Source organism: Mesocricetus auratus, unplaced genomic scaffold, assembly GCF_017639785.1.
Source record: "Mesocricetus auratus isolate SY011 unplaced genomic scaffold, BCM_Maur_2.0 Super-Scaffold_100025, whole genome shotgun sequence".
In the NCBI taxonomy this organism is placed as follows: domain Eukaryota; kingdom Metazoa; phylum Chordata; class Mammalia; order Rodentia; family Cricetidae; genus Mesocricetus; species Mesocricetus auratus.
Genome location: NW_024429206.1, coordinates 6,426,413 through 6,438,760, shown reverse-complemented (window position 1 = coordinate 6,438,760; position 12,348 = coordinate 6,426,413). Strand labels below are relative to the sequence as shown.

Below are 12,348 nucleotides of genomic sequence, written 5' to 3'. Positions count from 1 at the left end.
ATTGTTCCCAAAATGTCTGTCCACTTTTTATGCTATAGAAGTTCATTTGACTAAGAATATATTTCACTTCTATTTTTGTTTAGTTACTCTTTAAAGATATATTTAAAATATCAAGGGTGACCCTGAGGACCTGATAAGAGCGAGGTGTGAAAGTCCTCAGGTCTCAGCCAAAGCCCTTTCACACCTGATAGGTCTAAAGTTGGATTTGGTAGTGGCTCCCCTCAGGCCCCGCCCCCAGGCCACCGGGCCCCTCCCTGAGGCCCCGCCCCCGCTCTCCATAGTTACGGCGCCGTGAGGTGGCGGCCATCTTGGCTGTGGAGCGATGAGCGGGTCGAACCCGAAGGCTGCGAGCGCGGGGCCGGCGGCTGGGCCCGGCGGGCTGGTGGCTGGCAAGGAGGAGAAGAAGAAGGCGGGCGGCGGCGTCCTGAACCGGCTCAAGGCGCGGCGCCAGGCGCCCACACACACGGCCGACGACGGCACCGGGGCCGCGGTCACGGAGCAGGAGCTGCTGGCGCTGGACACGATCCGCCCTGAGCACGTCCTGCGCCTCAACCGGGTCACCGAGAGTGAGTGGCGGGCGAGCGGGCCGGCCGGGCCCTCCGAGGGCGCTGAGCCCGGGAGCCCGTGGCGGGCCGGGGCTGTGAGGTGGCTCTGGGGACCGCTCAGCCGGCCAGGCCGTGCTCCTGTCGGCCCCTTTGCCAGACACGGCGGGCAAGGGCTCCCAGAGTCCGGCCGTAGGTGGGCCCGGCCCGATCCTGTCCTCCCGGGACCCCAGCGCTTAGCCAGGTTCCCGCCCACCCCGCTCATCTCCCCTCGGCTTCCGCAGCCCTCTGGGCCGGAGCCCCCACCTGCTGACTCCGCCTTTCCCTCGGCTCAGGCTCCTGACGGTCCCTCCCCCACCCGGGCGAGCTTGGGTCCCCTCCGGGTCCCCAAGCGGTGCCCTTTGTGTATAGGTGGGGCTTGTGCTGCCGTCAAACACGTGGCCGTCGCATTTCTTGCAGACTTAAAAAGCTGTGCCACAAAAAAAAACAACAACAAAAATAAAGTTTAAAGTTTCAGTGTTATGTACAAGCTCGCACGCGCATCTTGCTCTTGACATTTTTTTCTAGTGAGTTTACAGCTGTGTCAGGATTTCAGCAGTGTGACTTTTTTTTTTTTTTGCATAAAAAGCCACCTTCCTGTCTTCTTAGCTGCGTGAGGAAGGGTTGGGAGAAATAAGTGTCTGTTTCCTGCTGATCTCTGTCTTTTGGAAACTGCCAAGTCCGGCCCTGACCTGACACCCTTTTCCTTGCTATTATTTACCCCCTGGAGTTTGCAGTCACCTGGTTAGCCTTGGCTTGCCCTCCTTACCTCCCCTTCTTAACCCGCCTCCCTGAAGGATCAGAGTGTCTGCCGGATTGCTTCACTCACAGCCCATGGCTGTGAGGTGTAGTTCAGGTTGGTGGTGGTAGCTCTGGCGACTTGAAAATGGGAGTTTGAGGGAAAGTGGCTACTACTGGTTCAGCCTGTGCAAAAGGAAACCTCCGTCTCCTAAAATAGTTTTGAGTTTGCATGACCCAGTTTCTTGACACTGGGTTGGGACTCCTGTTTGCTGCCTGAATGCAACTTTAGATAGTTGGACCGGTGAAAAGCTGTTTCAGTTCTCTGTTTCCATTTGGGGATTTGAAAGTACAGAAATGGTTAGCACCTGACCACTAACATCCTGTCTGTGCGCCTTGCTGGCTCCTGGCATCAAGGGTGAGTTAGGACTTCAAATGCCTGGTCCTGTAGACATACTAACAGCCCCCAGGCCCATCCTTTGCCCATCCTACAAGTCCTTAGAGATAGCCGCCGCTACCAGAGCTTAGTGACCTTTGGAGTTTGTCTCTCACTTCTGTGAGTTATTTCTTGAGCCTCCCAAAGATTCAACTCACACCACAGGGTTTTGGAGTTACAGTAGCTTTCAAGTTTGCTATCTCACTGGAGACTGACCTGCTTGTAAAACATGAAACACCTGACCCAAACAAGTTAAGATAGTGCAGAAGGAGCCGGAGAAGATGCTGTGGGGAGTCTTCAGACAAGGCAACAGCCTTTCTGTGGCGTGCAGTTTTGGCTGGCTTCTCGGCTTGTTGTGGGGCTGTTTTGGCCTGATATTCTCACTGGCCCGTTTCTCCTGCTGCCTGTTAGTGTGTGTGTGCTTTGTGCAGCCCACAGACTAAGCATGGCTTTAATCTTTTAAGTGGTTGAAGTAGATGTTAAACTCTTGTTACATGCGGCTATTGAACTTGGCTTCCATGTGCACCAACTGTTTCTTTTTGTAGTGTTGCTCATTCCCTTCCTATCCACAGACCTTTGGGTTACAGTGAGAGTTGAGGAGTTAAGTCAGACATTGTATGGCTGCAGAATCGGAGTTATTTCTAACCTGGCCTTTTCCAGAAACGTGTTGATGTGTTTTCTGATACAGTTGGCAAACAAACCCTATATTGTTACTCAATATGTATTAAATACTTTTTTAAATCTTTTATCCTTTGACAATTTCATACATGTATATGATGTGTCTCTGAGCCATTTCCTTCTTGAATTTTCTAATTTTGATAGTACAAGAGGATGTTTAGGGGCTGGGGAGATGGCTTAATGTGAAGACTTCTGGCTACTCTCCCAGAGGACTTGGGCTGGATTACTAGCACTCATACTATGGCTCACAACTACTTATAACTCCAATCCTAGGGGATAAGGCATCATCTGACACTTGGAGACACTGTACCCATGGGATACAGGTGAAACACCCATACACATTGTGGTGGTTGGAATAGAATGGTCCCCATAGGCTGGTGTGTTTGAATACTTGGTCATCAGGGAGTGGCACTGTTTGAAAGGATTAGAAGAATTGGATGTGGTCTTGTTGGAGGAAGCATGTCACTGGGGTGGGCATGAAGGTTTCAAAAGGCTCACAGAAGGTCCAGCATCTCTGTCTGTTGCCTACAGATCAAGATGTAGCTCTCAACTATTGCTCTGATGCCAGCTGTGCTGCCATGCTCCCACCATGTTCTCTCTATGCTGGCACCATGCCCCCTGCCATGATAATAACAGACTAAACCTCTAAAACTGTAAGCAAGCTCCCGGCTACATCTTTCTTTCGTCAGAGTTAACCTTAGTCATGATGTCTCTTCATAGCAATAGAACAGTTACCAAGACACATAAAATAAGAGTAAAGGTTAAACAAACTTTAAAAGAGAATGTTTGGACCTTGAGAGATGGCTTAGTGGTTGAGAGCACTCAACCAGGGGACTTGGCATCTCACAACTACCAGTACTATGGTTCTGGGGGATCTGATGCCCTCTTCCTATCTCTTCCAGCACTGCTGAGTGTGATGCTTACATGCAGGCAAAACACCAGACATAGGAAATAAAAATAAATCCTAAAAAATGTAAGAATGTTTGGGGAAACATTTTCAGTGAATTGCATCAGAGAAGAACACATTTGCTTGAAAACCAGGGAATGAAATAGATGGTAATTTTGGAAGATTACTTAATAACATTGGTCTCTCCTTTTCAGATTATTTATGTAAACCTGAAGACAATGTCTACAGTATTGATTTTACACGCTTCAAAATTCGAGATCTGGAGACGGGGACGGTGCTCTTTGAGATTGCCAAGCCTTGCATCTCAGGTAGGCCTGGGTATTGTGGGGTCACCCACCGCCTGGGGGAGGAAAGATCTTTGGAAAGCCCCGTGTTTGTATGCCTGTGCCAACACATGTGTTTCTGGATTCCACTGTGTCCCCATTCTGTGACTGAGATCACTTCCTGTGGCCTCGCCTGTCAGTTGCACTAGTTTGGAGCTTTGTTAAAAGGTTAATTTTTTTTAAGCCAGGTGGTAGTAGTGCACACCTTTAATTCCAGCGCTGGGCTGGCAGAGGCAAGCGGATGTCTGTGAGTTCAAGGCCAGCCTGGTCTACAGAATGTGTTCCAGGACAGCCAGGGCTACACAGAGAAACCCTGTCTCCAACCCCCTCCCCAAAAGAAAATTATATATGTACATAGTGTGTGTCCATCATGGGTTTGTGTACATGAGTATGGTTCCCTCTGGAGGTCAGGAGAGGGTGTTAGATCCCCTGGTACTGTAGTTACAGGCAGCTGTGATTTGTAGACAGGGGTGCTGGGAGCTGAACTTGACTCCTCTGCAAGAAGGACTAACTACTGAGCCAGTTTCCCAGCCCCGTGGGTTTGTTTGTTTGTTTTTAAAGATTATTATTAAGTATACAACAGCCTCCAAGACAACATTCCTTACTGACTGTGGGTGACAGAAGATGAGTCCCAGGATATAGTCCCTGAGCTCTCAGGTGCAAGAACAGCTTGTTCTTTGACTTTTGCTCTGTTGCTTGTTTTTATTTTAGGTTTTGTTTTGAGACGTGATCCGTGTAGTTTGAGCTAGCCTTAAATTCACTGTTTAAATGAACATGACCTTGACCTGTCCTGCACCTCTACTTCTCAGGGTGGATTGTAGTGGAGGTTTTTGTTCTGATTTTAATTTTTATTGTTATCATGAATGAGTATGGTATGTGTATGGAGGGAGGGCGCAGAAATAAAGAGGTCAGAGGACAGTTTGTGAGAGTTGGTTCTCTCCTCCCACTCGGAGGGCACAGGGATGGAGGAACTCAGGTTTCCAAGTACTTTACCGTAGGCAGAAGTTTCTGTCCAGCCAGCAGCTCCCAAATAAACACACTGAGGCCAATATTAATTACAACTGCTCAGCTGATATAGCTCAGGCTGATTGCTAACTAACTCTTACAGCTTAACCCATTTCTATTAATCTATGTATCTCCAAGTGGCTCGTGGCTTTAGCTGTCCTCCAGCATGTCTTGATCACTCTGAGTATCCTAGCGACTCCTCTGACTCCATCCTTCCTCATCCCATAATTTTCAGTTTGGCTTTCCCACCTAACTTTATCTTGTTCAGCTATTGGCCAGTCAGCTTGTTTATTAACCCAGTGACAGCATATATTCACACAGTGTCTAGAAGGATTATTCCCCAGCACTTTACTCACTGAGCCATCTTCTTGGCCCCTCAACTGTGATCTCTTTATTTATTTATTTATTTATTTATTTTGGTTTTCTGAGACAGGGTTTCTTTGTGTAGCTTTGGCTGTCCTGGAACTCACTCTGTAGTCCAAGCTGACCTCAAACTCACAGAGATCTGCCTGCTTCTGCCTCCTGAGTGCTGAGACTAACGGGGTATACCACCAACACCCGACTCGACTCAACTCTGATTTTTTTTTTTTTGATTTATTACCTATACAGTGATCTGTCTGCATGTCTGCCTGCAGGCCAGAAGAGGGCACCAGATCTCATTGTGGATGGTTGTGAGCCACCATGTGGTTGCTCATGACCTCTGGAAGAGTAGCTAGTGCTCTTAACCACTGAGCTGTCTGTTCAGCCTCAACTCTAATTTCTAATGAAACCTATTTTGCAAAGTTTTTATTTGATTTGCTACTCAGCATAAGCTTGCAGCTCTGTGAAGATAGGTGTCAGGATCTCAGAGAAATCAAAATGACTCTCCCCAGCTGGGGCTGCCTCTCAGGAGCGCTTGGTCAGCAAAAGGCCTGGTCTCCAACACTGAGATGGACAGACAGACGGACTATCCATCCTAGGAAAGGCTTAGATGAATTACTGAGCCTTGGCTCAGCCTTGCCTTGTGTTTCTACCATCAGAATTCAATCCTGATCAAGGCACTGAAGCCTCTGAAAACCTGCTGCAGATGCTGCAAGGTGTGTGGCCTCCATCCCTCCCAGCTCTGCCCTTAAGTGCTCACACCAGTGCAGTGTCCTCCTGCAGGGCGTATCCGATGAGCTGGAATCACACCGGTGGATCCAGGGCCCTTAACCTGTCAGTGGGAGCCCCAAATCAGGGTAGCTTCCCAGTGCTCCTGGGATGTCACAGGTAGAGATGTTTGGTGCTGATGGTACCCATGTCTGAGACAGTGGAAAACTCCCTCCAAGCTCATATCACAACAGCTATGATCTTTATCTGGACTCAACAGTAGGCTACAGCAGAGGCAGGCATTGACCCCATGCTGGTCTACATGCTGGTTCCTGGCCAGGAATAAACAGCACTGCCTCGGGGCTGTAGGTCAGTGTCTTTATTGAAATTACAGTTACTCCCAGTGTTTGCTTTCCTAAGTGTGTGTATTGTTTGAAGGGGCATGGGGACTGTGAAGCCTCTGTGACCTAGTCTCCTAGTCTATGGTAAGGGTCATGTCACAGACTGTATCTAACTTGTGTTTCTGGCTTCACCCAGGACATGCCCACTCCCCAGATGATGGAGGCAGATAGCAGTGTTTAAAGACAGGCTGAGGCAGGTGGGCCTCACTCAGAACTTGCTACCTTCGTTAAGTGTTTGGGAACGTTTGGCACGACAGCCTTTTGAACTCGTTTCCTTGTCTATGAAATAGAAGCACATGTAACTCCTCCTTGCCGGGCCACTGTGAAGCCTGGCGCGCAGCAAGCGTGTAGCAAATGGGGTACCTAGTGTGAGTCTGTTAGTCAGAAGCTGTGATGTTGGCATGCATGCTAAGGAAGGCTGTTCTTCCAGACCAAGACCCGGAGGCAGAGGAGGAGAGCGTCGACGTGGACGTCAGCGTAGGCCGTTTCGTTCGCTACCAGTTCACACCAGCGTTTCTCCGCCTTCGGACAGTTGGTGCCACGTGAGTGCTGTTGTTTCTATGAGGGCAGAACATGGTGCTTGTTCTCGGGGAAGAATGTGCTCACTGGGGTTGAGGTTGGCTTCAGAGGAAGGAGGAAGTGAAGTAAGGCTAATAAGGACATGTTTTACAGGGTAGAGTTCACCGTGGGGGACAGACCTGTGTCAAACTTCCGGATGATTGAACGGCATTACTTCCGGGAGCGTTTGCTGAAGAACTTCGACTTTGATTTCGGCTTCTGCATCCCCAGCAGCAGAAACACGTGTGAGCACATCTATGAGTTCCCGCAGCTCTCTGAGGATGTCAGTATGTATTCCCTCAGTCTTTCTTCAGGACTGTAGATTCTGAGGTCTGCAAGGATCAAACCATGCATCTGGTCCCGCGGCTCCTTTTGCAGAAGCGCTGACTTGGTGTCGTCTGACCTCAGTTGTGTGTTTCACACTCTGACCGCTTCTGTGGGACTCAGGAAGAGTGTAGTGACACAGGCACCCCGGGCCTGAGTAGATAGGACAGTCTCCTCCTCCTCCTCCTCCTCCTCCTCCTCCTCCTCCTCCTCCTCCTCCTCCTCTTCCTTCTCCTCCTCCTCACTCTCCTCGGCCTCCTCTTCCTCCTTCTCCTCCTCCTCCTCCTCCTCACTCTCCTCGGCCTCCTCTTCCTCCTTCTCCTCCTCCTCCTCCTCCTCCTCACTCTCCTCGGCCTCCTCTTCCTCCTTCTCCTCCTCCTCCTCCTCCTCACTCTCCTCGGCCTCCTCCTCCTCCTCCTTCTCCTCCTCCTCACTCTCCTCCGCCTCCTCTTCCTCCTTCTCCTCCTCCTCCTCCTCACTCTCCTCCGCCTCCTCCTCCTCCTCACTCTCCTCGGCCTCCTCCTCCTCCTCCTTCTCCTCCTCCTCACTCTCCTCCGCCTCCTCTTCCTCCTTCTCCTCCTCCTCCTCCTCACTCTCCTCCCAGCTCCACTCTGTCCTACTTACTTCGTCCACACATTTCACAGTCAACACTGTGGCATTCTCTCACAGTCTCAGGCCCTTAAGAGCGCACAGTCTGGAGTGGGCACTCCACCCTCACAACAACACACCCAGCTGAGAAGTCTGCTGACGTGGGGCTCAGCTTTGTGACATCTTAACTTGAGTTGGAAAAATGGATTAACCTGTGAAGCCAGATAGGCCACAGGGTTTGGAGGTCATCTGAATGTGAACGGAGTCTTTGGCCTGGGTATGCTCAGGGAGCTTAAAATCTCTGATACCTTCTAAGACCTGCAATGCCTTTCCTGGGGACACTGGAGATGGCAAGAGTCTATTCAATCAGAGAACTGACAGGAGGTAACTATAATTGCATTTACCTTCCAGTGTGGAAGGAGGTCAAGGCAAGAATTCAGACAGACAGACACACAGACACACAGATAGAGGCTTTAGTTCTAGGCCTTGTCTGGATCTCACAGGTAAATAAATACCAGAGTCCTCTCTAGAGAGTGGCTTCCCTATTATTCATCTGGATGAATACCTAAGATTCCTTTGGCTTTCAGCAGATGAGATGAGTAAGAGCACTGGCGTCTCTTCCAGAGGACCTGGGTTCAATTCCCAGTACCTACAAGGTAGCTCACTATCTCTAACTCCAGTTCCAGGCATCTGATGCCCTCTTGTGGCCTCTGAAAGTGTGGTACACAGACATGTAGGCAAAAAACACCCATACAATAACATACATTTTTAAGAATTATCAAAACAGGCCTGGTGTTGGTGGCGCACGCCTTTAACCCCAGCACTCAGGAGGCAGACGCAGGCAGATCTCTGTGAGTTTGAGGCCAGCCTGGTCTACAGAACAAGTTCCAGGACAGCCTCCAAAACTATACAGAGAAACCCTGTCAAAAAAAAAAAAAAAAAGGAAAAGTTATCAAAAAAACCAAAGAAGTAATTTGGGCATGGTGGCGCCTCCTTTTACCCCCAGCACTTGGGCTGGCAGAGGCAGGCAGAGCTCTTCACATTTGGGGCCAGATAGAGTATTACAATGAGATCCTGTCTCCACAAACAAAACAGCCCAAAGAAGCAGGTATAGCAAGGCAGGACCAAGGGCTTTTACTGAAATGTCTAGCGCTGGGCAGCAGGCCAGAAGCTCCAGGGCTTGCTGGGCCATCAGGAGCGCTGAGGAAGTGAGTGGCTGTGACAGAGAAGGGGTGGCCACAGAGGTGACTGCATCCTTGTAGGGAAGCTGACCTCATGTTCCATCCGCAGCCCTTGGCTCCCGGATCCTTTTGTTTTACTTACCTTGCTATCCTGGCAGAGCAGAGTCAAACTTTGCAAAGGGTTGGTTTATCAATGGTTGAGGAATGCTGAGTTTTTATACTTAGTTGTTGGACATAGTCATAGTCTTTGCTTTTTCTTCCCTTTCCCCAACTTGCAGTTCGTCTAATGATCGAAAACCCGTATGAGACCCGCTCGGACAGCTTCTACTTCGTTGACAACAAGCTGATAATGCACAACAAGGCTGACTATGCCTATAATGGAGGCCAGTAACTGCCCCAGGAGTGGACAACGATGGTCCTTTGCTGCCACCACGAGGCACATAGGGGAATTGCAGCTACTGCTTGTCAACTCCCGATGAGCATGGTCCAGCAAGCTGCAGCTGGGGTCGTGGTTTGTGCTCCAAGGAGGTGCCGGCCAGCAGTTTCTTTTCCCAGAATTTTTTCCCCTGCTCCCTAGTTCGCAGAGGTATTATAGCAAAGTAAAAGATTAGGATAAGGTTCCTGGGATCCAGATAAAAACCTTTATTCCTGTGTAGTCTTAGCTATGCATTGGTTATCCCGACAAGCCTGACTGTCCAGGCACGGCTGTGTCAGTGAGAAGGCACAGGCTGAGCCAGCCTGAGGGTTACCAGCCATTCTGCAGGTTCCTGGGTGCCGTGGGCAGTGGAAAGCCCCTCGCTTCCTCCCTCGCCACAGTGTTGCATTGGCACAGCCTGCCCTCAGCCTGTGTACAGTCTGAAGCCGACTGCAGGAAATTTGAAAAGACGGGGAGGGAGGGCAGAGCCCGGGGCTGAGGCACTGGGATGGGGGTGATGCCAGACTGAAAGGCAGGCCTTTGAGGTTACTGCTTCTCTGCCTTCGGGGACCCACAGCCAGTCCTAGGGGAGACCATGGTCTCAGCCTGGTGGTGCCTTCCTGTTCTTACTCTTCGAGGTCGCATGAACGAGCATGCTCTGCTCCCCTGGCCGTGACTTCTCCTGCAGTGGACCATGTCAGTTTTGTTCACAGAACACTTGTCTCGAGCTCAGTTCAGGCTGTTGTGCTGTGGGCTGTTAGTCCTCAGACTTCTGGGAAGTTCTTACACGGTGTCTTACACAGTGTCAGTGTGTAGTACCTGCGTACGTCCGGGTAGACCTCTGCTAGGGCTGACCTGTCTGCACAGTGAGCCCGGGGATGGGCCTCGCTCGGGATTCGCCTGGGTTTCCTCTCAGGAGTGTTTTCCTGTCTGTTTGCCTCTCTACTGAAGTCGTTTCTGGAACCACCTGGCAGATGTCCTGAGCCACGAATATTCTCATCTTTCTTTAAGCTGCTGGTGTTTTTGGAACCGGCAGCATCGGCTGAGGTTGCCTGTGTCCTCAGACAGCTTCCTGCTCTTGCCATGGGCATCAGGGGTCCTCAGAGCCTCACTGACTAACTCCAGTCTCTGTGTGGGCTGTTTGTGTGGGCAGCTTTAGGTGCAGGTCCATCTAGCGCTGATGGGAGTGTCAGTAGCAGGGGGCAGATGTATGTCTGTGGCACCATGTCTCCTGGGAGAGTGCAGGCTCCCGAAGCGCGTGCTTTGGTTGGCCAGTGTCAGAGCTGTGTGCCTTCTAGAGCAGGAACAGCCTTGAGTTTTCGTGGGGCCTGTGCTCTGTGTCTGCTCTGCAACTGACAATGCTTGGAATGGGAAGCCCTAGCGACCCATCATGCTGCACTGGATTTACCCACTGAAACCATTCTGGGACCCTCAGAGCTGGACCACTCCAAACCCAGGTGCCTTCAGTGTGCTCTGCCCTACACTGCAGGGGAGCTGCCTGCCATTGCTCCTCACCTGCGCAGTCCTCTGGTGGACTTTGTTCTTGACAAGCTTCAGGGTGCCCCTTGCTCTGTTACACTCAGATGAGGAGAGATTTGGCTTCCAATATTTAAATAAATACTACCTAGAAACAGCTTGCTGGAGCTGTGTGATCTTTGTTCAGTGGAGTCTGATTGGGCTGCTCCTGTCTTCTGGCTGTTTCTTGCCTGTAGTGCTGGCTTTTGCTTGGAGAGCCCCAGAGGATGGAGGACCTTGGCACACTGGCTTGAGAAGGGCTGCATCTCCTTTCTAGGTAGTTGTGGTCACGTTGAAGACCACTCAGGCCGGGACTTGGTCATTGTTGGTGGGATGGACCAGTTCTCTGCTGATGAAGGCCACAGTGTCTGGCTTCCTGTGTTGCTGTTTCTACCTTTGTACCTGACTTATGTAAACTGGAATTCACACTTTGAAGGTAACCAGCAGAAGCCAGTGAGAAGTCACGCTGTTCAGGAATGTCAACCATCCACAGTGGCTTCCTGTGGCAGAGCGGGAGAGAAAAACTGCTCAGTGTTGGGAGGCTGTGCCCTGTGTTTGAGCGGATGGCGGCTCCCACGAAGACCTCATCCCAGCAGCCAGGCAGAACCCTGCCTCCGTCCCTGCCCTCTGCCTTGGGCTAAGCTGCCCTTCTGCTTCTCTGAGGTTGAAGTTGATCTGCTTTTATTCTGTTCTAAACCACAAACATGGAGTAAAGATGGCCAGTACCCGGGGCTGAGATCAGCTGGTGTCTCAGGTTAGCCCGGCGCTCTCCTGCACGGATTCTCAGAAGCTTCTCCAGGCTCTGGGCATTTCCTGTTCCAAGGACAGTCAGTGCTTTACTGTGTCTGGGACTGACCACAGGTTATGAAAATGTCCACATTCCATGTCCAGAGCATTGTAGCCAAAAGGAGGGCTGGGGGGAGGTACCCCCATGTTTCACAAAGGATCATGTGATGTCATCAAAGTTGTGGAAGTCTGTTTTCTCTGTAAGTCTGTTTTTCAGAGTATAAAGAAACATCTCTGTCCTTCCCATTCCACCCAAGACACCCTCACTCCAGAACAGACCAGGTGACTATTTGTATAAGATATTTTACCACAAGAGACAGTAATAAAGATTTTCACAATATGTCTGTGGTGATATTTATGATTTATTGAATCTTGCCTGGGGATAGAGAAAGCAAAGCCAGCCACAAGCCACAGAGCCAGGCAGTGGTGATTCACACCTTTAATCCAAGAACTCAGGAGACAGGCAGATGAATCGCTGTTAAAGGCCATACCATGCTACAGGAAATTGATCTAGTTCTAAAGAGAGACAGCTCACACAAAGGTGATCTCAGCACTTGGGATCACATGCCTTTAGTCTCAGGATTTGAGAGGCATAAAAAGAAGAAGCAAAGTTAGTATTACAAAAATATTCTCAAGCCACACTAAGGACAGGACAGCCCTTTCAGCCCGAGGTAAGGGCTAGTGTCTGGTTGCTTTGCTTCTCTGATCTTCACCTTAAACTTGAACACCAGTATCTGCTTCTGGGTTTTTGTGATTCGTGTTACATATTGGCACCCACCATTAAAGTACGAATTCATGGAAAAGGCCACTTTGAAGCCATAAACCCAGGCCCAGACCTGAATTG

The 12,348-nt window shown here is 50.2% G+C and overlaps 1 protein-coding gene across 3 annotated transcripts; it reads left to right on the top strand.

Annotated features, from left to right (window-relative positions):
- Nucleotides 1-280: 280 nt before the first annotated feature.
- Nucleotides 281-11,844, top strand: Unc119b (unc-119 lipid binding chaperone B). Of its 3 annotated transcripts, none has more exons than XM_040731242.1 (6): nt 281-566; nt 3,535-3,648; nt 5,688-5,744; nt 6,568-6,679; nt 6,810-6,940; nt 9,067-11,844. In XM_040731242.1, the coding sequence occupies exons 1-6, from the start codon at nt 323-325 to the stop codon at nt 9,177-9,179; spliced, it is 771 nt and encodes a 256-aa protein (XP_040587176.1). In that variant the 5' UTR covers nt 281-322; the 3' UTR covers nt 9,180-11,844. The 3 variants fall into 3 exon arrangements, with proteins under 3 accessions (XP_040587176.1, XP_040587175.1, XP_040587177.1); XM_040731241.1 differs by having other exon boundaries at nt 284-566; nt 6,810-6,982; XM_040731243.1 differs by lacking the exon at nt 5,688-5,744 and having other exon boundaries at nt 286-566; nt 6,810-6,982.
- Nucleotides 11,845-12,348: the final 504 nt, after the last annotated feature.

Bases quoted from the DNA above. Each gene is read 5' to 3' on its own strand.
- Unc119b (XM_040731241.1), top strand. From the start codon at position 323: ATGAGCGGGTCGAACCCGAAGGCTGCGAGCGCGGGGCCGGCGGCTGGG. The intron at 5,745-6,567 runs GTGTGTGGCCTC...CTGTTCTTCCAG, and splicing joins CCTGCTGCAGATGCTGCAAG to ACCAAGACCCGGAGGCAGAG. The intron at 6,983-9,066 runs GTATGTATTCCC...CCCAACTTGCAG, and splicing joins GCAGCTCTCTGAGGATGTCA to TTCGTCTAATGATCGAAAAC.